The sequence below is a fragment of the Hibiscus syriacus genome, unplaced genomic scaffold (assembly GCF_006381635.1).
Source record: "Hibiscus syriacus cultivar Baekdansim isolate YM2019G1 unplaced genomic scaffold, ASM638163v2 tig00110299_pilon, whole genome shotgun sequence".
NCBI lineage: Eukaryota > Viridiplantae > Streptophyta > Magnoliopsida > Malvales > Malvaceae > Hibiscus > Hibiscus syriacus.
The window spans coordinates 424,562-452,045 of NW_024062668.1; the positions used below are offsets into that span (position 1 = coordinate 424,562).

The 27,484-nt window shown below is 30.2% G+C and overlaps 1 protein-coding gene, 1 long non-coding RNA gene and 1 pseudogene across 2 annotated transcripts in view; 2 read left to right on the plus strand and 1 right to left on the minus strand.

Moving 5' to 3' along the window:
* The first annotated feature begins 451 nt into the window (after positions 1 to 451).
* Positions 452 to 27,484, plus strand: part of LOC120116520 — a 35,702-nt gene continuing 8,669 nt past the window's right edge. The window contains exons 1-4 of the long non-coding RNA XR_005515558.1: positions 452 to 462; positions 9,684 to 9,689; positions 17,438 to 17,647; positions 20,768 to 20,770. This is a non-coding gene — a long non-coding RNA (uncharacterized LOC120116520). The remainder of the gene's footprint in view (positions 463 to 9,683; positions 9,690 to 17,437; positions 17,648 to 20,767; positions 20,771 to 27,484) is intronic.
* Positions 4,932 to 26,868, plus strand: LOC120116518 (transcription factor bHLH35-like). The gene is made up of 7 exons (XM_039136988.1): positions 4,932 to 5,146; positions 5,298 to 5,457; positions 5,542 to 5,769; positions 5,859 to 6,029; positions 8,714 to 8,805; positions 16,597 to 16,602; positions 26,854 to 26,868. The coding sequence occupies exons 1-5, from the start codon at positions 5,058 to 5,060 to the stop codon at positions 8,801 to 8,803; spliced, it is 738 nt and encodes a 245-aa protein (XP_038992919.1). The 5' UTR covers positions 4,932 to 5,057; the 3' UTR covers positions 8,804 to 8,805; positions 16,597 to 16,602; positions 26,854 to 26,868.
* LOC120116519 lies at positions 17,277 to 18,533 on the minus strand (annotated as a pseudogene).

The following is a 27,484-nucleotide window of genomic DNA, read 5'->3' on the forward strand; positions in this document are numbered from 1 at the left end:
CAGGGGGGAATCGGTTCCTCCTATGGGGGGGAATCGGTTCCCTCTGAGTAATCTGGAATTTTTGGCTTTGAATTGGTTCGAAATACTTTGTAAAATATTTTGAAATTGTTTTATGATTAAAACTTAATTTTACACTTAAGTAAGGATCAAAAATGATTTTTGAAATATTTGGAGTAATGTTTTGATATTCGAATAGTTATATCGAATATACTTAGAAAATCATTTGGAAAATCTTAAAATCCATTTAACTTAATTTGTTATATCGAAATATTAAAATGTTTCAACAAGCACCAAATACCTCCCCCTGTGTCTTGGATGACAAAACCCCTAAATTTCCTTGCAACCAAATAACCCAAAGCTTTGCACCATAAAAATGATGTTGCTAGATGGATTAAGAACGAAATTGAAGTATAAAAGATACCCAAAAGATTACCTTTGAGCTAAGATGCTTAGGAGGAAGAAGTGAGAAGAGTTTATTGAGAAAATGAAGAGAGGAGAAATACGATGAAATATAAAACCCTCATATTTGTAAATCTGGAAAATTGCACAAATACTCCTTTCTTATTTTTTTCATTTTAAAACTTTTTCTATGGCTAATTGGACCCAAATCCAAGCCCAATTTAGCCCAATGACTTAAACCATGAAATCTACGGAGTTCACTTACCTCTCGGGTAAACACAAAACTACTAGCCTATAATTTAGGGTGTTACAACCCAATTTTTTTCGTTATTTTTCTGCAATTGAGAATAATAGAATATATATATATATATATATATATTATGTTGTAAAACAAAACAAAATGTATGGTCCGCCCCAGTGGTAGAGTTGTACTCGATTAAACTTTTAGTTGCTGGTTCGAACCAACTGGGTGCAAGAATGGTCGTTGTTATTTTATGATTTCATTGTCATCTTATGATTGGATTGTAAGTTTATTAAATTAAATAAATTAAAAATTCTCTCTAACCAAACGATGACATATGCCACTATCTGATTTGAAAATTAATTTTATTGAATTAAATTACCATTAGGATCAAATTGGTTAAATGTACAAGTAATAAGGACCAAATATATAAATATACCAATTTATTTAACTGTGACGTCAATTATTCTGTTAAATATAAACGACTAGTGTCTTGATTAAGAACAATTAAATAGTTTAATGGTCTAATTGACAAAATTGAAAGATCAAAGATAAAAGTAAAAGAGTTAAATAGTTTAGTGGTCAATAGTATAGTTTACGCTAAAATATTGAATTAATTTCAACATATGACCAATTTGATAGATTTTGTAAGTAATAAGGACTAAATGTATAATTATATAAATTTTATTAATTGTCAAGTCAACACTTCCATTAATTATTAACGACAAGTGACTTAATTGAATGTATTTAAATAATTTAGTGACCTGATTGAAAAATTTTCAAAAATGATGATCAAAATGAAAAAGGAGCAATAGTTAGGTGGTTATTATTATAGTTTACCCAAAAAGATGAAAAATAATATAATAAATATTTTAATTTAACTAATTTACCTTAATTTTTTTAACTAATTTATAAGTATACGGTGAATTTTTTTAATTTTAAAATTTTATAAATTAAATTAATAATATTTATCGTTAACCGTATTCGTTAGCATGGAATAACCATCCATTTTAAAATTTGTTTACATATGTCAATTATTTTGGGGGTAGCACAAATGTGATCAAGAGAGAGTGGTGGTAATGCAGGGCCTAGCATACGCGGTGTTTACATACGTGTCCTTAAAGACCACATCTGATAGGATTAAATTCAACGGCTATGATCATTTTTAAGAAACCAAATCAAATGTTAAGCAATGCATCCAGATATAAAATAAATTTTCTATAGACTTTAATCCTATTTAATATTAGTTTCTCAATTCATAAAATTCAGATCTAAAGTTTTAATCATTAAGCACGAACCGAGTGACTTTTATAGTAAATAAATTATTGTTATTCTTTGAAGATCCGGGTTTGAACATCATGAATGTCAGAGATGTGAGTATTCAATATCGAAAGGATGAGAGTTATTTTAGAATAAATACCTTGTAATTACCCCGTATTAACAAAAAAATAATCATTAAACATTAAACCACTAATTACTTTGGCTTATCAATCCTAAATTTCTAGCGATGTTATTGTTAATACATCTTTCTATGAAATTGAAGTCGTGCTCACTTGTTTGTAAAAGCTTTTTTCTTAAACGTTTCCATTTTAGTATAAATAATAATAGAAGTTAGAAAAGTTATACAATGCTAGATGACTATGATTATCACTAATTGTGAGTGTTGTTGTTGAACACCATTAATTTAATTTATAAAATTTTAAAATTCTAAATGACTCAAAGTATAATTATAAATTATTTAAAAATTTAAAGGTAACTTATTTAAAATAAAATATTAATTATATTATTTTTCATCATTTTTTAATAATCTTTTAAATATTTTTTAAAGATAAATTATAATTTTTTATTGTTAAAAAATATGAAAAATAATATAATTAATAATTTATTTTAAATAATTTACATTTAATTTTTAACTAATTAATAATTATATATTGAGTCTTTTAGAATTTTAAATTTTTATAAATTAAATTAATGGTATTCAACGATGTTTATTATTAGTAATGTTTAACCATACTATTTAAACGTGACATATTCCTCCTAAAAGTTAATGCAAGGAATACAACTCGACGGTACTGGTTGCAGTGAAATAATTTTACAAAAGAAATTAACTATCCATGCATAAATAGAAACTCATGATCCTGAAGAAGACAAAATTAACAAAGTGCATCTTACTTTTTAATATATGGAGTATATGTTTATTTAAATCACATTTTATATAAGTTTCAAAAAGAAAATTCATATTTTATAGGTCCGAAATGAAAGAGCGGATATTATAAAATTATTATTATTATTATTATTTAAAATTTTAATTCGGGTATTAAGAATGGCATAAATACAAATATTTAATATTAAATGAATTTAATTATTTTTAAATAAATATTATCTTTATTTCCAACGTATTAATAAGAAAATATCACATTTTACACGTCTGAAAAGGAAGGGCGGATACTATTGAAAAAGTGAAGGGAGAAAATCCAAGGAATCAAATACTAATCAAATGTGGTAAGTCTTACGTCACTTAAAGAAGTCATGAATGATGACGTCATTAGAGCAGCCACGTGGTGCATTGGTTTGTATTTATTTATTTTTAATTAATTATCAGTTTTCGCTCTATTGATCAATTAATGCATATTAAATACTGTAGAGGCGAGGACGATCTTCCCAACCTTGTTTACTCTATTTACAAATGGCAGGGTTCGAATCCCTGACATTGTTTAAGAAATCTAATGTCTCATCTTATTAAACCAATTGATTGTTGCTTTCTATAATAGTATGATATTATTTGATTCTAATTTAATTAATTTTTTATATAGCCATATACTTTTTTTGGGTTGCTCTCCTCCGTTTATAAGGTTTTGTCTTGATTAATTTGGATTGACTCGGGTCGCACACATGATTTTGGTAGGTGAGTCTCTCCGGTGAGGATTTTCTGTATACTCAAAGACTTAAACCTAAAACCTTACTTAAATGATGTCAAATTGCTTATTACTTAAACCAACCATGTTAGTTTAAAATTAGTAATAAAAGAGAACAAACCAGGGTTTGGTTTTGTATTTGGAAAATAAAAAATTATTCTTTAAATATGTGTCCAAATTATTATAGACTTCATATTAATTTAAGAAAAATAGAACATCAAATAAAGAGATAATCATTCATCTAAATACTAAAAAATCATAATAAATGGGTAAGATAAGTCAGACCTAAACACTAAAAGAATCATAATCTGTTAATCTTTGACCACGGTCAACTCTATCAACACTCCATAAAAAAACATGTTGTTCTAAAGATTTTATTATATTTTGAAAATTAAGATATTATTAATTTTAGATGTCATGGAGTGCGTCAAATTAACGTGTAATAAAAGTCTGTATATGTAATCATAATACTATTCCTATTCAAGCAATTTTGACGTTCAGCCCTTGCCTTCGGAAAGGGACCTTGGTGTGTGAAAGAGATTTTTAATTAAAATCTGACTTAATTTCCATTCAAATGATTCAATTTTAAATGTTGTTTAATTTTGGATAGATAGGATGTAAAGACCGGAACAGGATCAATTATAGTTTTTCTTTAAGGTATTAAGTTGAAGCACTATAAATATTAAGGATACAAGCATGTAATGTCAAAATTTAGAGGTGAGCATCCGATTTAGTAGAGTCAAAAAATTATGAGTTATTCGAGTCTTATTTTATAATTTGAAATTGACTTAAATTTTTTTTCGAGTTGAATCAAGTTTATAACATTTTAAGTCGAGTCAAATTTTCGAGTTTTTATTTAAATTTAATTATAAATATTTATAATATTATGACATTATTTGATTCCAATTCAAATGTTATTTTATAGCCATGTACAATACATATATATATATATATATATATATATATATATATTTCTATATTTTTTATATATAATTTACATATGCCATACAAAGTTGATGGGTTCGACTCAAATTTCGATTCAAACTTAAAAATTAATCTATTAATTACTAAAATTTTTAAGTTATTTGAGTTATATTTTAAGTTTGAACGTACACTAACTTATACTATAGATTAATAAAAAAATTCAATTATTTTGGGGCGTGAAGCACAAGCGCAATAAAGAGAGAGTGGTAGCAGTGCAGAGCATATCATACGTGGTGCTTATATACGCGTCCTTGAAGACCACATATGATTGGATTAAATTCAACGGCTCCGATCATTTTAAGAAGCCAAATCAAACGTCAAGCAACGCATCCTACGTGGTATAAATCTCTAACTTCATTGTTACTCGTACTCTCCACTCTCCAGTCTTATGTTTTAATTTGCTCTGTGTTTTCTTACCTTTCCTCCTCCAGTCTATGTTCAAGCTATATTAAAATCGGATCTTTCCTCTCTTTTCTCGGAAAAGAAAATTCAGATTAATTTTCTCATCAATCAAACATATGCTCGCCATGGAGAATATTGAGAATATTGGCTACGAGTACAAAAATTATTGGGAGACAAAATATTTCCTTGAATACGAAGAATACAGGTACCTTCTTCCTTTTCCATTTCAATTTGCGGTAAGAGTAAAATCCTTTTAGAAAGTGAAACGCCTTTGGCTGAGACAAACAGTAGAGGATTGAATTTGAGTTATTACGAATTAAGCAAAGAGATTTTAATTCTGTTTTGAATTGAAGCAGTTGGGCGATTGATGAGTTCTCCGGCTACTACGATTCGAGTTCTCCCGACGGAGCAGCCTCCTCCGTCGCCTCCAAGAACAGCGTCTCCGAGAGAAACAGAAGGAAAAAGCTTAACGAACGCCTCTTTGCTCTCAGAGCTGTTGTTCCAAATATCAGCAAAGTATGTCCTGTTTTATGCTTCAATTATCAAAGAAATTGGAGATCGATCCTTTGTTTGTTTGATGTTTGATGAAATGCTTCGCAGATGGACAAGGCTTCAATTATCAAGGACGCCATTGATTACATCCAGGAGCTGCACGATCAGGAGAGCAGAATCCAGGCGGAGATCATGGAGTTGGAGACCGGAAAACTGAAGAAAACTCCAGGGTTCGGGCATGAACAAGACCTACCGGTGTTGAGATCCAAGAAGACGAAGCTCGACAACGTTTTCGGTTATGGAGGATCAACAGCTTCCCCTATTGAAGTTCTTGAAGTAGTCTTTTGAACCCCAATAATTCCCCATCTCATGCTAGCAGTCGTTTTTCAAAACTGTTGACTTACAATTAATTTTGGTTTTGGAAGCTGAAAGTGACGCACATGGGTGAAAAGACAATGGTGGTGAGCATAACATGCAGCAAAAGGACGGACACGATGGTCAAATTGTGTGAGGTTTTTGAATCTTTGAAGCTCAAAATCATCACAGCAAACATCACTGCGGTCTCCGGTAGGCTGTTGAAAACCGTGTTCATTGAGGTAAGTAATCCCCCCCCTTTTTCTTTTTCTTTTAACTTGTTCTGTTCCCTTTCAAGTCGCATTTTGTGTTATTTTCTGCGTCGTGATACGCGACAACATCAGTAATACCAGCATATATTTATGACCTAAAACGGAATTTTTTTGAAGTTTACTCTTCAAGCAATTTAGATCCGTGCATACAAATAAGAATAAAATAGGTCATTAAATTATATTAAAATGATATTTTTAGTTATTAGAATTTTAAAAATTATAAAATACTTATTTAATATTTTCAATTATTATAAAATAATTATTAAATTTTGTCAAACTATTACAAAATAAATCTTGAGCATAACAAAATTTTATAACACAATTGCTATTCTATAATAATTTGATAAGTTTAATATATGAACTTCAGAAGTTTTAGTAATTAAAAAAATTATTTCATCGTAGTTTAGTAAATATATGCATTCTTGCCAACGAGGGTTGGTATAAATGGTAAGGATTCATGAATTTGAGTTTATAATGTCAAATTTGAATCATACTACTATCACTCATAATGAACAAACTGTAAATTTTTATATAAATCCCGGTTACATCTTAGGTATGCCATAGTCAAGATAATGGTAAGGATTCAGGAATTTGAGTTTATAATGTCAAATTTGAATCATACCACTACCATATTTTATTGACTAATTTAATATATACTCAGAAACATGACAAATAAATAACTAATATATACAAAAATAAAAGAATGAAATATTGAAGTACGTTAGTAATCATATTTCAGATACAGAAAATATCATTTTTTTTTATTTTTGCCTGAAACTTACCATACAACTTTGTTAGTGCAATTTAACTAAACAAATACTTTAATTTAATCGATCTCAGTAGTTTAATTATTTAAAGGTTAGTGAAATCCAGAATGTCCGAATAAAACTAGTTCCGACACAACTAAAGTGGGAAAGGGAAAGTGAAAGTACCAGTATCTCCCACTTTAAACGTACGACATAACAATACATCATCGATTGTGCTATTTTTTTGGTATTTTCTAATTCAATAGATATATAAACAATAGTAGAGAAAAGACATTTAATAAATTGTTGTGGGTTTTATATTTTAAAATATTAAGAAAACTAGTTTATATCTTCAAAAATATCATCCTATAAAAAAGTTGGTATACAATTATCTTCTGCTTATTTGTTTTTAATATAACATATAATTAATGCATTGTTAGAGAAGAAATTTATATAGACTAATTGTGAATCACATCATGACACTGTTAAAACTTTTAAAATGATATAATTATTAATGTTATCTATTATCTTACATTCGACATGAAAAGTGTGGTGATTATGAATAATAATAATAAAAATGAACATAATTTTTTAATATTAATGATACAAATTTAAAATTTATATTAAACATTTGGATATATAAAATTATAAAATTTAATTAATAAAAAAATTCAAAAATTCAAAAAGATGAGACCACATTTAACCAGCCCCTCATTCTTTACACAAGTATTTGGACCGACGCACCTAATTTTGTTTCCCATTCATTTTTTTTGGATAAATCTATTTATATTATCCTAACAGAGTTTAAGTACAATCAATTAATCATTCAACAGTGTAGAACCAAAGAAAAACAGCCTATACAAAATGATTGGTTATGTTATACCTCAAGCGTTACAAAGCTTTAAATTAGTACTATCTAGTCAATTAATATTAGTTCCCCCAAGACGGATTCCAACAACGTCCTTAACCTCCTTTAGCAAGCAGTCGATCGTTCTACTCCGTCCTTGAAAGATTCGCTGATTTCTTTCCTTCCACAAGGAGTAAATAACAGCAGTCCAGGAAATTTTCAAAATGGTCGTAAGGATCTCCCTTTCCATAATGAAGTAGCCTTTATGACCATTTCATTCCATGATAAGAAAGTTGTATTCATCCCATTTAGGTTCAGAATTGAATTCCAGAGTCCCACTACCATTGTACATTGTGAAAAAAGATGGTCCCTCGACTCGTGAGAGTTACTGCAATTAACGTAAATACTGTCGGTGCTAATTCCCATTTTAAGAAGTCTGTCTCTTGTAGGCAGTTTGTTGAGAAGAGCCATCCAAGCAATCAAACTGATTTTCGGAATATGCATTGGGAACCAAATCAGTTCATGCCAAGTAACAATCTGCCCTTTGCATCGAATCAAGTCCCAAATTTCCTTTGCATTTAAAACGTGCAGGGTTTAATATGTGTCATCTTTTCACATTTGCTTTTCATATATACATGGATATATTCGAATATGTTTTTTTGTCATAATACGTAATAATTTATAATTTCCTTAATTTTCTGTATCTTTATAGTTTTCCCTGGGATGTGGTCCATGTGGAGGGCTTGCTTTGGTTTTTTTTAATAATTTCATTTGTTGTTTAGAAATACGTGATGAATCTATCAGATAAGAATTAAAGAGCGTGTCAAATATATACTCTCTTTGCAAATTTCTCACATGTTTTCCCTTTTAAATTTCCTTTTTGTTGAAGGGAATGAACACACACTGTGCCCAAAATAACCAAGATATTTCATTTTCAATAGATAATATTTTTATTCTATTTATATTTCTTAAAAAGGTTCATTTTAAAAAACAAAATGTAATTTTGAGCTTCATTACTAAATTCCATTGTTTAATAGTATCGTGGGTCGACATAAATGCAGGCGGATGAAAGGGAGAAGGATGAGCTAAAGGTGCAGATTGAAACAGCCATTGCAGCTCTGAACGATCCACAGAGTCCGATGAGCATGTAACGATGAGTCCATGTGTCCAACTTCGTAGAGTATTTAGTTTTCGGCAGTCTTATGTTTTAAAGGTAAGTTTGGCGAGTCCATGTGTCCTTGTAAAATAAGTGTCTCTCCAATGCACTGTGTTTGAAATTTCGATGGAATAATATTTCTAAGTTTCTTCCTTTCACAAGAAAATCTTTTAACTAATATTAAAATTATACTTAAAAAAATCAGAAATCATTGCAATTAAAAAAACAATATAGCCCTTAAATTATTTTTTTTATTAATGTGACTTTAAGCTCAAAAAAAAATTTAATATGACAATTTGATTAATGATTTCCATTATTGACTGTTGCTGCGATGTTGACATAACAATTTACAATATTGACATAACAATTCACGGTTTTTACGTGACAGTTCATCTATCATATTTGAATTAATTACTAATTTAACCATCTGTCATGTCATTCATCACATTATCAATCACTGTGAATTGTTAAGTCAACATCATAAACTATAACGTTAGTACCGTAATAATAAACGACAAAAAATATCAATCAAAGAATTACATTAAATTTATTTTCTAAATTAAAGAAATCATAAGAAAGAATAATACGACGCCATATTATTCTTTTTTTTAAAAAAATTACTTGTGATTATTTATTGCCTTAAAATTACCGTAAGTGTTATTGAATGTTATGGTAAGATTTATCATTCTTCCAACAAAAGTTAATTAACCTCTTCATCCCTTTTAAACATTTTTTTAAAGTTATTCATAAACTTTATAAAATCATATTGGATTTAAATTTAAATAAAATCCATCTCACTTGATATATATTAAAATACATATCTTTTTAAATTATTTCTATAATTTGAATATTTCTTGCATTAAAATTGGATGGAGAAAAATGTCGGCCCGTTTCAATTCCTACACGATGCGATATCTTTAGTTGGGTGGATTGTTCCCCATAATGGCTAAACCTTAAACTATCCATCGTCCACGGATTTGATATACTCTCTTGCTATTGGTTCTCTCCGGCACGGCGGCGATGGAATCTTTGCTAGCCAATTCCACTTCTTCCGACGTCGATTTACCCCAACAAATCACACGCCCTCCGACGATAAGGGACCCCTCTATCTTTTTTCTTTTTTTTTCTTTTGAATGATATGTTTATCCAATTTTATTCTCATGTTCATTTTATTCATTAACATTTTAAAGCTTTCAATTTTAATCATTAAACTTTCAAATTACATGTATTTTTTTGGTTTTTTTGTTGCCCTTACGGTTCCAAGGCTTCGCCTTGACACATCTGAACTGAACTGGGTTGTACACCTGGCTTTGGTGGGCGAGTCTCCCAATGGGAATTTTTTGCATTCACAATGACTTGAACTCAAGACCTACTTAAACGAAATCAAGTTGCTTACCACTTGAACCAACCTTATTGATTCAAATTACATGTATTTTAATTAGGGGTATTGAAAAATATCCAACCCGATTGACCCGACCCATTGACCCGCCGACCCAAACTAGAAAAATCGAGTAATTATCTAAAAAATTACTTGATCGGGTCGAGTACCCGACTAGACATTTCATAGATCGAGCCCAAGTCACAAAATTACATTTTTTTCAAGTATCCTTATGATTGGGTATGATGCAGATATTTTGCCAATAAATTTGTGTGGTTAAGGTTTGATCTCAATAATAATAAAAAATAATAATATAATAATAAAACTTTAAATAAAATAATTAAGTCTAAATTACCAAAACATAAAAGAATAATGGTCAAAATAGTAATTAAACATGCAAAGTAAGGATTAAATTAGAATTGTTACAAACTAAAGGAAACTAAATGAAATGACTATACAGCTCAGTTGGTAGAGCACAAGGTTCTTAATTTTGAGGTTTTGAGATCGAGTCCTACGGAGGGTATTTCATAATTCGGAGGTCTCCTACGGAAGCTGCTCTCAACATGGTGTTGGGGGCAACCTACTATCTTACCTCCCCTTACCCTATACATATGGGAAAAAAGGGACAACCATTTTTTTAAAGGGAACTAAATCTGTAATTAACCAACCAATGATGAAAATGTGAGAGTCCAACAATTAATTGATGAAATTAAAAATCCAATTATGGAGTTTAATTAAAAAAATAAAACTTGGAGTTTGAATTAAACCAGTAATTTATGAAAATTTAGATTCCAAATTGATAAAGTTAGAAAGTTATGGATCAGTTCCATAGTTTCATCTTTTTTTTTATTTCTTATACCTTATATTTTCATTCTCTCGTGGATTTCTTTGGAAATTTCTAAACCCTAATCTCCTTAGTCTGAGCCTTTACTTTCCTTTAGCTCTCTTAACCTATTTGAGCACACAATCGTCGGCCAATTTTTCATCGATCATCTCATTCACATTCGTTTCGTAACTCTTTGAGTAACCCGCTCTTCCATCCACATCTTTAATAGACATAGTCGTGCCCTTAATATCATACCTAAATCGTTCTTAACTCTTACTCTATCGTTTCACACTTTTATGAATTGAGAAATCCCGACGTTCTGATTCTTATGGCCCTCATACGAATGAACTCCTCTTCGAGGAGGTGTTGAAAGAAGACATTGGAGAAAGGGTTGAATTGGCTGCCAAGTTTTGTATATGTTATACCGATGGAAAAAGTGATATCTGTGGTGATCTTGTTTATGTTAGAGCTTCTTTTGAAGGTAGCTTGAAACGTTTGGGAGTTGATTGCATTGATCTTTATTATCAGCATCGGATTGATACCAAGGTTCCCATTTAAATCACGGTTTGTGTTTTTTCAATTCCCATCCTTTTGCTTGATGGTCACGTAGTTGATAAAGTGTTTGTCTTAATGTCACGCTGAGATGGATATTTATATTAATGGATTTTGACCCAAATTGGAGAACTTAATAAACTAGTTGATAGTGTTGTGCAGTTAGAGTGGTCTTTGTGGTCCAGAGATGTTGAGGCTGGCATTTTTCCAACTTGCAGGTTTATTTATGCATAACACTTGAAAAAAGTTTAAGAGACTGTGATTTCTTTTATGATTTTCCAGAGAACTTGGCATTGAGATTGTTGCTTACAGTCCCCTTGGGAGTGTGTTCTTTTCATCAAGGCCTAAAATTGTGAAAACTTTGTCCAGTGATGACAGCAGGAAGGTGTGTAGCTTATCTTTCACAATCTCCTGAATAAATTTCTCATCTTAGCCGAGACTTGTGATTGAAAATGGATTGAATGTCTATATGAACACGGTTTATATAGTTGTATATTTGTATTCTTTTTACTAATTTTCTTATTTACAGCTTGACTTATATAGTTGTATTGTTTGAACAACTGGTTGAACCGACTTGTTCGATTTATTTTTTAAAATCCATGTGAATGACTCTTGTCTAGAGTTTTGTAAGACTGCAAGTACCCCTTGTGGTCCATGACATCACTTGAGGATAAAAGAAATTTTCGTCAGTTGTATATTTGTATTGTTGTCTTGGTCTAGAGCAGTTCTTCCATTCTAGATTGTGCATAATCGTACGCTTCACGTTCTTTTGTTCCCATGTTGTTGCGCCTAAACTAAGCAAATCTGGTTTCATTGTTTGCAGTATTTTTGAACATTTTGTTGTTGACAATCACGTTTTGAAAGGTAATGTATTCTTTTCCCCTTATTTTATTATACATGTTGTAAAGTAAAATATGTTGTATTAGTGATTCTTTATCCTTTTGGATGGTTTCATAATAGAAACTTAATATCTCCAATATTAATTAAATAGTACATATATAGTATACAACTTTTGATTGGTATTAAAATAATTTGATTCATAGAATGAATATACTTTCCTGTTTGGGATTTACGCAATTAATTTATTTGTTTAATTTTTAACTTGAGGAAAATCAACCCTTTTGCATATATACATATTGTTTGTATTACTGGGCTAATGGGGTGTTACATTGGCTTTTACCTTTGTTATTTACAACCGACCACTGTTGGATCAGGCTAAATTTTTTAGATAATGCGTTGAAAAAAAAATTCCGTCAAATATTGCTGTTGAAAAATTATTTTCTGAAATGGGGTTATTACTACAGTAGTCTTACAAGTCGCCATGTAATCAAAACGACCAAGCAAGTCGTCATGTAATCAAAACGACCAAGCAAAGGTAGCCATGCACGCCCCGCGATATATGAACATTTGCGCCTTTGTTTCTTGTTTTTATACGTTATCTTAGCCTTACAAATGGCTCTTGGGGACCACCATTGTCCTTTGCTATTTTAGCTTTTGTTTTTGGCCCACGGTTGGTTCTTTCAATTCAAGAACACAATACAATAATACTCCTATTGTTTTGTGAATAAAAAAGTACCATTATTATTATTATTTTATGAATTTTCTTTTGGATATTTATCGAATCCTGACTGCATCACAATTAGATTATTTTTATAAAAAATTAGACATAAAAATCAACATTATTTTAAAATTTTAATTTAATATATTATACATAAACTTTAATTTTATACAATTATATATATATATTAAATTCTAATTTGATAAGAAATTATTAAAACTAATTCTATATGTTTGATTGATAGAACTATTGAAATTTTAAAATCTGAACTAACTTTAATTGTTTGTTAGTTAAATAATTTAAGTTATATTTGTTTGTTGAATTTATATTATATTAAAAATTTAGTTAATTAATTTAAGTTATGTTATAATAAAAAATAGTTTATTAGTTATTTCAGTTATATTTTAAAAAAATTAGTTTGTTAGTTTATTAGTTTAGGATTTAGGGTTTATAGTTTAGGGTTTTAGGTTTTAGGTTTCCGAGTTTATTAGCATCAAAAATAATTTGTTAGTTATATATAAAAAATATGTAATTAGTTTGTTAGTTAAATAGTTTAAGTTATATTTGTTTGTTGAATATATATTATATAAAAAATTTAGTTAATTAGTTTAAGTTATATTATAATAAAAAATAGTTTATTAGTTAGTTTAAGTTATATAAAAGAATAGTGTATTAGTTGTTTAAGGGGAAAATTCACGTTTAAGTTATGATTTAGGGTTTATAGTTTGTTAGTTTAGGGTTTATAATTTAGTGTTTAGGGTTTTATAGTTTATGATTTAGTGTTTGGTGATTAGTGTTTAGTGTTTAGTGTTTAGTAATTAGTGTTTAGTGTTTATGATTTAAGGTTTTAGGTTTCCACTTGTGTTGCATATACTATAAACCCTAAATCCTAAACTCTAACCTTAAATCATAAACTATAAACCTTAGCCCTTAAACTCTAAACCCTAAACCCTAAACCAAAAACTATAAACCCTAAACAATAAATCTTAAATACTAGACCTTAGACTCTAAACCCTAAACCCTAAACTATAGTTTAGTTTGTTAGTTTATTAGTTTAAGGTTTAGTGTTTATGATTTAAGATTTAAGATTTAAGATTTATTGTTTAGGGTTTATAGTATATGTAACATGAGTGGAAACCTTAAACCCTAAACACTAAATATTAAATCCTAAACCATAAACTATAAACCCTAAACCCTAAACTAACAAACTAACAAACTAATTCTTTTATATAACTTAAATTAACTAATAAACTGTTTTTTATTATAATATAACTTAAACTAATAAACTAATTAACTAAATTTTTTATATAATATAAATTCAACAAACAAATATAACTTAAACTATTTAACTAACAAACTAATTAAATATTTTTTATATATAACTAACAAACTATTTTTGATGCTAATAAACTCGGAAACTCTAAACCCTAAACTAATAAACTATAAACCCTAAACTAACAAACTAACAAACTAATTCTTTTATATAACTTAAACTAACTAATAAACTATTTTTTATTATAATATAACTTAAACTAATTAACTAATTTTTTTATATAATATAAATTCAACAAACAAATTTTAAAATTTCAATAGTTCTATCAATCGGACATATAGAATTAGTTTTAATAATTTATTATCAAATTAGAATTTTATATATATATATATATATAATTGTATAAAATTAAAGTTTATGTATAATATATTAAATTAAAATTTTAAAATAATGTTGATTTTTATGTCTAAAATTTTATAAAAATAATCTAATTTTGATGCAGTTAGGATTCGAGAAATATCCAAAAGAAAATTCATAAAATAATAATAACAATGGTACTTTTTTTATTCACAAAACAATAGGAGTATTATTGTATTGTATTCTTGAAAGAACCAACCGTGGGCCAAAAACAAAAGCTAAAATAGCAAAGGACAATGGTGGTCTAGCCATTTGTAAGGCTAAGATAACGTATAAAAACAAGAAACAAAGACGCAAATGTTCATATATCGCAGGGCGTGCGTGGCGACCTGCATGGTCGTTTTGATTACATGGCGACCTGCAAGATTACTGTAGCAATAACCCTATTTCAGAAAATAATTTTTCAATAGAAATATTTGATGAAATTTTTTTTTCAACGCATTATCTAAAAAATTTTGCCATTATCTAAAAAATTTAGCCATCAATAATTATATTATTTTAAAAGTTTTAACAGTGTCATGATGTGATTCACAATTAGTCCATATAAATTTCTACTCTAACAATGCATTAATTATATGTTATATTAAAAAAAATAAGCAGAAGATAGTTGTATACCAACTTTTTTATAAGATGATATTTTTGAATATATAAACTAGTTTTTTTAAATATTTTCAAATTTAAAAAACACAACAATTTATTAAATATTTTTTCTCTACTATTCATAATCGATGTTATGTTGTTCGTTTAAAGTGGGAGATAATGGTACTTTCACTTTCCCTTTTCCTTTCCCACTTTAGTTGTGTCGGAACTAGTTTTATTCGGACATTCTGGATTCCACTAACCTTTAAATAATTAAACTACAGAGATCGATTAAATTAAAGTATTTGTTTAGTTAAATTGCACTAGCAAAGTTGTATGGTAAGTTTCAGGCAAAAATTAAAAAAAATATATGATATTTTCTGTATCTGAAATATGATTACCAAAGTACTTCAATATTTCATTCTTTTATTTTTGTACATATTAGTTATTTATTTGTCATGTTTAGGGATGGTAAACGGGTGAGTCGGGTGCGGATACCCCATCCCCATACCTACCTACTATTTTTCAATCCACCACCCGCCCACCACCCATGATGGGTACAAATTTTCAAATCCACACTCGCCCACGCGGGTACATTTTCAAATCCATCTCCACACCCACTACCCACTAGCGACATACCCATCTATACCCGCCTGACAACAAACTAATGAGATGTTGGAGTTAGTTCCCAGACAGTTCGTGATGGGGTAGCAGCGCATGCTTCAATTTGTCAGAGAAGTGGCTCTACGAATGTTATGGAGACAGATTATAGGGAGCATGTAGTCGCAGAGTTGGATTGTTGTGTTGCTTTCGATGTTAATGCTCATAGTGCGCCTAATATGGGTTTTGAGGGGCTAAAGAACATGGAAACTGCTGCTTTTGATGTTAATGCTTATAGTACGGCTAATTTGTGTTTGGATGGGCAGGATGTGCAGCATAGGCTAAAGAACATGGAAAGTGACGTGGTTAGTGGAATTATGGGTTTAATCAAAGAGCCGAATATTTCCCTAATTAAATACCAGATTAAAGACTAAATATCCTTAATATTTAGTTAAATTATATGTTATATATTATATAATATTAAAATTTATAAATTAGTCTCTAAAATTACACCTAAATTCATAATGGTCCAAAATTTAATAGATATTTAGCTGGGTGGGCGGATGTGGGGCGGGCGGATGCGGGGCGGGCGGATGCGGGGCGGGTAATGTCTCAAACCCATTACCCGCCCACCACCCACGACGGGTACCACTTTATAAATCCACACCCGCCCACTACCCGCTAAAATTATACCCATCCTCGCTCCAATTGGAGCGGATGCGGTGCAGAATCCACGAAACCGTACCCGTTTGCCATCCCTAGTCATGTTTCTAAGTATATATTAAATTAGTCAATAAAATATGGTAGTGGATCATCCCTTTATTAAAGTTTATCTCCCGTTTCAATCTTTTTCGCCCCTTGTATCTCTAGTTGAAATCTTTAGTTGAGGACTATAACATACCTAAGATCTAATTGAAATTTATATAAGAATTTACAGATTGTTACAATGAGTGATAATGGTAAGATTCAAATTTAACCTTATAAACTCAAATTCCTGAATCCTTACCACTTATACCAACATTGGCAAGAATGCATATAGTTACTAAACTACGATGAAATAATTTTTTTAATTACTAAAACTTCTAAAGCTTATATATTAAACTTATCAAATTGTGTGTTATAAAATTTTGTTAAGCTCAAGATTTATTTTGTAATAGTTTGATAAAATTTAATAATTATTTTATAATAATTGAAATATTAAATAAGTATTTTATAATTTTTAAAATTCTACTAACTAAAAATATCATTTTTAATATGATTTAATGTCCTATTTTATTCTTATTTGTATGCACGGATCTAAGTTGCTTGAAGAGTAAACATCGATTTTTTTTCCGTTTTAGGTCATAAATATATGCAGGTATTACTGGTGGTGTCGCGTATCACGACTCAGAAAATAAAACAAAATGCGACTTGAATGGGAACAGAACATGTTAAAAGGGAAAAAAGGGGAAATTACTTACCTCGATGAACACGGTTTTCAACAGCCCACCGGAGACCGCAGTGATGTTTGCTGTGATGATTTTGAGCTTCAAAGATTCAAAAACCTCACACAATTTGACCATCGTGTCCATCCTTTTGCTGCATGTTATGCTCACCACCATTGTCTTTTCACCCATGTGCGTCACTTTCAGCTTCCAAAACCAAAATTAATTGAAAGTCAACAGTTTTGAAAAACGACTGCTAGCATGAGATGGGGGAATTATAGGTTCAATAGACTACTTCAAGAACTTCAATAGGGGAAGCTGTTGATCCTCCATAACCGAAAACGTTGTCGAGCTTCGTCTTCTTGGATCTCAACACCGGTAGGTCTTGTTCATGCCCGAACCCTGGAGTTTTCTTCAGTTTTCCAGTCTCCAACTCCATGATCTCCGCCTGGATTCTGCTCTCCTGATCGTGCAGCTCCTGGATGTAATCAAGGCGTCCTTGATAATTGAAGCCTTGTCCATCTGCGAAGCATTTCATCAAACATCAAACAAACAAAGGATCGATCTCCAATTTCTTTGATAATTGAAGCATAAAACAGGACATACTTTGCTGATATTTGGAACAACAGCTCTGAGAGCAAAGAGGCGTTCGTTAAGCTTTTTCCTTCTGTTTCTCTCGGATACGATGTTCTTGGAGGCGACGGAGGAGGCTGCTCCGTCGGGAGAACTCGAATCGTAGTAGCCGGAGAACTCATCAATCGCCCAACTGCTTCAATTCAAAACAGAATTAAAATCTCTTTACTTGATTCGTAATAACTCAAATTCAATCCTCTACTGTTTGTCTCAGCCAAAGGCGTTTCACTTTCTAAAAGGATTTTACTCTTACCGCAAATTGAAATGGAAAAGGAAGAAGGTACCTGTATTCTTCGTTTTCAAGGAAATATTTTGTCTCCCAATAATTTTTGTACTCGTCGCCAATATTCTCAATATTCTCCATGGCGAGCATATGTTTGATTGATGAGAAAATTAATCTGAATTTTCTTTTCCGAGAAAAGAGAGGAAAGATCCGATTTTAATATAGCTTGAACATAGACTGGAGGTGGAAAGGTAAGAAAACACAGAGCAAATTAAAACATAAGACTGGAGAGTGGAGAGTACGAGTAACAATGAAGTTAGAAATTTATACCACGTAGGGTGCGTTGCTTGACGTTTGATTTGGCTTCTTAAAATGATCGGAACCGTTGAATTTAATCCAATCAGATGTGGTCTTCAAGGACGCTTATGTAAGCACCACGTATGATATGCTCTGCACTGCTACCACTCTCTCTTGATTGCGCTTGTGCTTCACGCCCAAAATAATTGAATTTTTTTATTAATCTATAGTATAAGTTAGTGTGTGTTATATCTCTTAATCATTTGATATAAGGGTTTGTAAAATTTGACTCGAATTAAAAAATTAATTTTTTGAGTTGACTCGACTTGAATTAATTTCGAATTATAATTTCATAAACTCAACTCGAAAAAATTTCGCGTTCAATTTGAGTTGTAAATTACAACTTGAATAACTTAAAATTTTTAGTAATTAGTAGATTGATTTTAAGTTTAAGTCGATTTTGTATGGTATATGTAAATCACATATGAAAAACTACAGAAATATATATATATATATATATATATATATATATGTATGAATTGTATATGGTTATAAAATACCATTTGAATTAGAAGCAAATAATGTCATAATATTATAAATATTTATAATTAAATTTAAATATAAACTCGAAAATTTGAATCGACTTGAATTTCATAAACTTGATGTGACTCGAAAAAATTTCAATTCAATTCCGAAATATAAAATAGGACTCGAATAACTCAAAATTTTATGACTCAACTCGATCGGATATTTAACCTTAAATTTTGACATTACACGCTTGTATCCCTAATATTTTTAGTGCTCTAACTTAATACCTAAAAAAACTATAATTGAACCTGTGTCGGTCTTTACATCCTATCTATCCAAAATTAAACAACATTTGAAAAAACAAAATTTTAATCATTTGAATATAAATTAAGTCATATTTTAATTAAAATTCTCTTTCACACACCAAGGTCCCTTTCCGAAGGCAAGGGCTGAACGTCAAAATTACTTGAATAGGAATAGTAGTATGACTACATCTACATATACATACCTTTATTACACGTTAATTTGACGCACTCCATAACATCTAAAAATAAAAATATCTTAATTTTCAAAAGATAATAAAATCTTTAGAACAACATATTTTTTATGGAGTGTTTGATAGTAGGGCCGTAAATGAGACGAGACAGATCGTAAGTTACTTTAGATCGACTCGATCAAGGCTTAATAAATACTCGGATCGAAGAACTCGACTCGAGTTCTTAACGAGCCGAAACGAGCTATTTGATATTCGACTCGAAAAGTTCGTGAGCAACTCAAAAAATATAATATATTAAGATTTTTTTTAAAAAAATTATTAATATTATTAATATTTATGTATTGATTTTTTTAAATACAGTAAGATTTTCATATATTTAAGGTTCATGTTCGAGTTTGAGGCTTCAATCGAGTTAAATTTAAGATTTTTTTTTATTTCGAGCCTTTTCGAGCTGCTCACGAGCTTCAGTTCAGGATTTCGAGTTCGAGTCGAACTTAAAAATTTTAAACTCGCAAGTTTTTGAGTCGAGTCGAACTCCATTTTAGAGTTTTTGAGTCGAGTCAAATTCATCAATACTCGAGTTCCACTCGACTCGTTTACACTCCTAGTTGATAGAGTTGACCGTGGTTAAAGATTAATAGATTATGATTCTGTTAGTGTTTAGGTCTGACTTATCTTACCCATTTATTATGATTCTTTTAGTATTTAGATGAAGATTATCTCTTTATTTGATATTCTATTTTTTCTTAAATTAATATGAAGTCTATAATAATTTGGACACATATTTAACGAATAATTTTATATTTTACCAAATACAAAATCAAACCCTAGTTGGTTATCTATTATTATTAATTTTAGACCAACAAGAGTTGATCCACTCGTAACTTGACATCGTTTAAGTAAGGTTTTAGGTTTAAGTCTTTGTGTATTCAGAAAATCATCACTAGAAGACTCACCTAATAAAGTCAGGTGTGCTATCCGGATCGATCCAAATTAATCAAAACGAAGCTTTAAAACTGGAGGAGAGCAACCCAAAAAATATATATGGATATATATAAAAAATCAATTAAATCATAATCAAATAATATCATACTATTATAGAAAACAACAATAAATTGATTTAGTGAGATGAGACATTAGATTTCTTAAACAATGTCAGTATTCGAACCCTGTAGTTTGTGAATGGAGTAAATTAGGTTGAGAAGATCGTCTTCGCCTCTACAATATCTGATCTGAATTAATCGATCAATAGATCGAATACTAATAATTAATTAAAAATAAATAAATACAAACCAATGCACCACGTGGCTGCACTAATGACATCATCATTCATGACTTCTTGAAGTGACGTAAGACTTACACAATTGATTAGTATTTGTTTCCTTGGATTTTCTCCCTTCACTTTTTCAATAGTATCCGCCCTTCCTTTTCAGACGTGTAAAATGTGATATTTTCTTATTAATACGTTGGAAGTAAAGTTAATATTTATTTAAAAATAATTTATATTCATTTAATATTAAATATTTATATTTATGACATTTTTAATATCCGAACTAAAAATTTAAATAATAATAATAATAATTTTTTTTTATAATATCCGCTCTTTCATTTCGGACCTATAAAATATGAATTTTCTTTTTGAAGCTTATATAAAATGTGATTTAAATAAACATATACTCCATATATTAAAAAGTAAGATATTGCTCTTTGTTAATTTTGTCTCCTTCAGGATCATGAGTTTCTATTTATGCATGGATAGCTAATTTCTTTTTCAAAATTATTTCACTGCAACCAGTACGGTCGAGTTGTATTCCTTGCATTAATTTTTAGATCAATCTGTCACGTTTGATGAGTATCGTTAAACATCGTTAAACATTATTAATAGTAAAGATCGTTAAATATTATTAATTTAATTTATAAAAATTTAAAATTTTAAAATACTCAACGTATAATTATTAATTAATTAAAAAATTAAATATAAATTATTTAAAATAAATAATTAATTATATTATATATTTTTAATTTTTTTACAATACAAAATTATAATTTATCTTTAAAAATTATTTAAAATTTTATTAAAATTTTATAAAATAATATAATTAATATTTTATTTTAAATAATTTACCTTTAAAATTTTAACTAATTTATAATTATACGCTGAGTCATTTAGAAATTTAAAATTTTATAAATTAAATTAATAGTATTCAACAATCCTCACAATTAATGATACTCAAACATACTCGTCGAACATTATATAACTTTCCTAACTTTTCTTACTATTATTATTATTTATACTAAAATGGAAACTTTTAAGGAAAAAGCTTTTAAGCACGACTTCAATTTCATAGAAAGATGTATTAACAATAACATCGCAAGAAATTTAGGACTGATAAGCCAAAGTAATCAGTGGTTTAATGTTTAATGATTATTATTATTTTTTTGTTAATATGGGGTAAGTATAAGATATCTATTATAAGATAACTCACATTATTTTGATATTGAAAATTCACGTATCTGATATTTATGGTGTTCAAATCCGAATCTTCAAAAAATAACAATAATTTATTTACTATGAAAGCCACTCCGTTCGTGCTTAATGACTAAAATTTTAGATCTGAATTTTATGAATTGAGAAAATAATATTAAATAGGATAAAAGTCTATAGAAAATTTATTTTATATATGGATGCATTGCTTAACATTTGATTTGGTTTCTTAAAAATGATCATAGCCGTTGAATTTAATCCAATCAGATGTGTCTTCAAGGACACGTATGTAAACACCGAGTATGCTAGGCCCTGTATTACCACCACTCTCTCTTGATCACGTTTGTGCTACACACCCCAAAATAATTCAAATATGTTAACAATTTTCAAAATGGATACTTATTTTACGTTCGACGAGTATCACTAACGATGAATATTATTAATTTAATTAATAAAATTTTAAAATTAAAAAGAGTATCACTAACGATGAATATTATTAATTTAATTAATAAAATTTTAAAATTAAAAAAGACTCGTCGTATACTTATAAATTAGTATAAACATTAAATGTAAATTAGTTAAAATAAAATATTTATTATATTATTTTCATCTTTTTTGGGTAAACTATAATAATGATCACCTAACTATTTTCCATTTTCATTTTGATCATCGTTTTTGAAAATTTGTCATTCAGATCACTAAACTATTTAAATACATTCAATCAAGTCACTTGTCGTTAATAATTAAAGGAAGTGTTGACTTGATAATTAATAAAATTTATATAATTATACATTTAATCCTTATTACTTACAAAATCTATCAAATTGGTTATATTTTGAAATTAATTCAATATATTTTAGGGTAAACTATACTATTGACCACTCAACTATTTAACTCTTTTACTTTTATCTTTGATCTTTCAATTTTGTCAACTAGGCCAGTAAACTGTTTAATTGTTCTTAATCAAGACACTAGTCATTTTTAACGTAATACCTGACGTCACAGTTAAATAAATTAGTATATTTATATATTTGGTCCTTATTACTTGTACATTTAACCAAATTGATCCTAATTGTTATTTAATTCAATAAAATTAATTTTCAAATCAGATAGTGAGATGTGTCATCGCCTGGTTAGAGAGAATTTTTAATTTATTTAATTTAATAAACTTACAATCCAATCATAAGATGACAATGAAAGCTTAAAATAACAACGACCATTCTTGCACCTAATAGGATTCGAACCAACAACTAAAAGTTTTAATCGAGTACAACTCTATCACTGGGGCAGACCATACATTTTGTTTTGTTTTACAACTTAATATATATATATATATATATATATATATCTCAATTGAATAAAAATAAGGGGGAAAATTAGGTTGTAACACCCCAAATTACAAGCTAGTAGTTTTGGGTTTACCCGAAAGGTAAGTGCACTCCGTAGATTTCATGGTTTAAGTCATTGGGTTAAATTAGGCTTGGGTTTGGGCCCAATTAGCCATAGTAAAAGGGTTTTTAAAATGATGAAAAACAAGGTAGAACTAATTGTGCAATTTCCCCGTTTTACAAATATGAGGGTTTTATATTTCATCATATTTCTCATCTCTTCATTTCTTCTCCTTCATTTTATCCATAAACTCTTCTCCCTTCTTCCTCCCAAGTATCTTTGCTGAAAGGTAAGCTTTTGGGTATCTTTTATACTTCAATTTCGTTCTTAATCCATCTAGCAACATCATTTTTATGGTGCAAAGCTTTGGGTTATTTGGTTGTAATGAAATTTAGGGTTTTGTCATCCAAGACACAGGGGGAGGTATTTGGTGCTTAAAGGAGCTTCATTTCGAGATTCAATCATCAAGGTAGTGTATTTCTAATCTTTTGGAGTATTAATATTTTATAAATTCATAGTTTTTGCTAAGATTTGGGGTATTTGAGCATTTTAGGGCTTAACTTTGATTTCTTATACAAATCACGTTTTAGGTACAGGGTTTCAAATAGCGGCCGAATAGTGGTGTTGCGGTCGTTATATCGCGGTCGTGGCGATGTTCGAAACCGCTATCGCGAAAAATAACAGTATGAAGCGGGATCACACCAATACGGTGGATTGCGGCCGCAATTTAACGGATCGCGGTAAATCGCGACAATAGTGGACCGCTATTATTCCGTTATTTTAATTTCTTTTTAAAACAGGTCTTTTATTTAAAAAATCAGCTCAATCGAAAAAAATTCACGATCGCGATATCCGCAATGACCGCAATAACATCCGTTATATCTGCAACCATGATAAACGCGACGCGACCGAAAACGTGATCATGAACGCTATTTAAAACCCTGTTTAGATGTTAATAATATGTTTTTATGACACCTTAAGACCCTAGTTAACTCCCTAAAACTTCAATACATGATTTAGAATAAAACCTTGACCTTTAGGGTTATTTTAGGTGATTTTCGTGCCTAAAATACCCATTTATGGGTTCGAGTATCGATACTGTGATGAATAGTATTTATATCGTTTAGATTAGGGAAAAATTAGGGTTTCTGGGCATGGAGCATTAGAGGTGATCAAATTTAGGTACCCTATTTTCGGGTACCCGAGTCTTCAGGTATTAGAATTTTAGGTCTGTGTCATTACCTGGATGTTGTCGGTACCCAGTTTTTATTTTTTAATTAGTTTTTTAAATAAAACTGATATTATTAAAAAATATTATATTAATTATTAAACGTATAATTATTGGGTGGGTGGGTTTTCCTAATTTTATTAGTTTAATTTAATATAGAAAATTATTAATAATTAAATATGTAATATTATAATATAAAAAATAATAATTATAACCAGGTATTCAGGCAATCGGGTACCCGAAAAAATAAGAAATTTTGTGACCCGGGCCTGACCCGACATTTTTCAGTCGGGTACTCGGCTCGGTCGGGTATTTTTTAACACCCCTAGGGAGTATCGATACTGTCACTTCGGTCTCAAGATCGAGGGTGTTAGTATTGAGACTCAACCCCAATTTCAGTAGCAGAATGAAATTTTGGTACCGATACTCATAGGGGTATCGATACTTGACCCTAGGGTATCGATACTACAAGTAGAGTATCAATACTATTCACTTTGAATGGTTAGATTTGACTCGTTTAAGGCTCGTAAGAGCCAATGAAGATTCATAACAGTAAGACATAGGCTGTGAGGGATATAAATGACTAAACATACCTAGAAACACTCGTAGGAGTGGGTTACGACTGATGTAAATATACTAAACATAATACATCAAAAAATCTTCAATGGAGTACGTATACGGGTTGTTAAAAACAAGGATCATCATAGAGGATGTACCAAAAAATGGTACAATAAGTTATCCAGATTCGATAATAGTATAACGCGAACTCTGAGAATGTCAACGAACCTAGGAGGGGCAAGCCGCCCCTTCAAATTCATGAGGTATTGAAGGGAAGTACGATAAGAACAATTAAAGTGTCATTACTAAAAAAATGAACCCGAACTAGGTATAAGGCCAGCTAGTACTTCAGAAAATGATCAACAAACTCTAAAACAACTATTGAACTAGGAAACACGTAGAGACTCCACTTGAGTTAGAGTGACTAAAGTGTCCTTAAGTAATGAACGAGATGGCAACTAGTGAGAGGATAGTCTCACTTTAATGAGTCCAACCATGCTAGAGCATAGCTAGGTTATCTTGGTTGCCTTAGTGAGGCATTGTTAGTGCGCGAGACACTTTAGGAGCTAACTAGGGCGAGAGGCCTGAACACTCGCAAGGGGTGGGTTAGCGATGTCAGTGTTGGGTGGCCTGCGGGTCTTAGATATGCATATGTAGTGATGAATATGAATTGCCTTAAGGGCATAAGACATTAAAATATCATTAAGTTTAGCATAATGTAGTAAGTGAGAGAACGATCTCACATACTTGTGTTGTGATTAATAATAGTGATAAGATAACAATGAGATAATATTATATGTGTGATAACCATATAAGTCGTATGAGGTAAGATTTCATAAAACTTATGTCTTTGTTGCTACTCGGGAAACGATAAGGACCCCCGAGCTACTTGTATACACGGTGGTCATCCAAGGTATATGTATGTATTTGCAATGCTAAGGCACTTTAGTATCAGTGCGAATGCACTTTTGTATCAGTGTCGAGGCACTTTAATACCAGTGCTAAGGCACTTCCGTGTATTGATGGCTAATGCCAATAAATATATGTATTTTGATGTTTGGTTATGTATCACACTTTTTACATTCTATAATTTTGGCATTACGGTTAGAGAGCCCACACTTGTATACTCATGGAAAGGCTCATGAGACTCAAACTATAGTGATAGAATTATTGAACCCTAAGTAGGTAGTACTTAATCTAGATCTTACATGTACCTATTGTTCAGTATTATGTCTTAGCATCCTTGTGTTTATGTAATTCTTATGTTGCTCTAGATTAGCGATTATGTTGGGATTTTCAGAAGCTCGAATCGACAACCGGAAATGTTTGCAAAGAGGGGTCGGAACGGTTTTTGTTTTTAGGGAGTAAGGAGATTGAAAGATATAAAAATGCACAGCGATTTATAGTGGTTTGACTTCTCAACCAAGTCTACCTCCACTACCTTAGCTCCTCACCAAGGATTTTCCAACAAATTCACTAATTTGTTCTTTCTTTTTCAAGGACAAAGAGATAACCTTTACAACTCCCTAGTTTTTCACGGGCTAAACTAGAACCTTTCCCCTAGCTTTTAGAAGGCTAAGCTAGAACCAAAACCCCTTTACAATGAAAGGAAATGTAAACAAGAAAACATCTCTAAGGTAGGTGTTTACAAGAAATTTAAGCTCACAAGAACAAAAATGTTTACAAGAGAAAGATGAAATAATAATGAAAAACTTTTCTCTTGTGTTTGATTGCTTGGATAGTTGTTCTATTTCTTCTTCAAGTGTCCTCAGCTTGTATTTATAGCTTGGAATTTGTTTGAAGTCATATCTAGTCATTGGGGATGTTTTGGAGCCATTTGGGGATGATTTTTCTACAAAAATAAGTTACCCATAACAGGGTGTATCGATACACTATCAAGGTGTATCGATACCCCTTCATTAAATTCAAATTAACTAGCTGTTACTAGCCGTTGCAGTCAGGGTGTATCGATACACTACTGTATGGATACACTCAGGGTGTATCGATACACTATTTGCATTCGGTGTTTGAGCAATCATAGGTGAATGAATACACCTACGTGGTGTATCGATACACCATTGTATGGATACACTGCAGAGTGTATGGATACACTGCAAGGTGTATGGATACCCTTTGACACCCTTTAGCATTTTTGCTCAAATCTGAATATAATGGACTTTGAATTATTTTTGAAACCTTTTTAAAACTTTGAATAAATTCAATTCAAGTCCA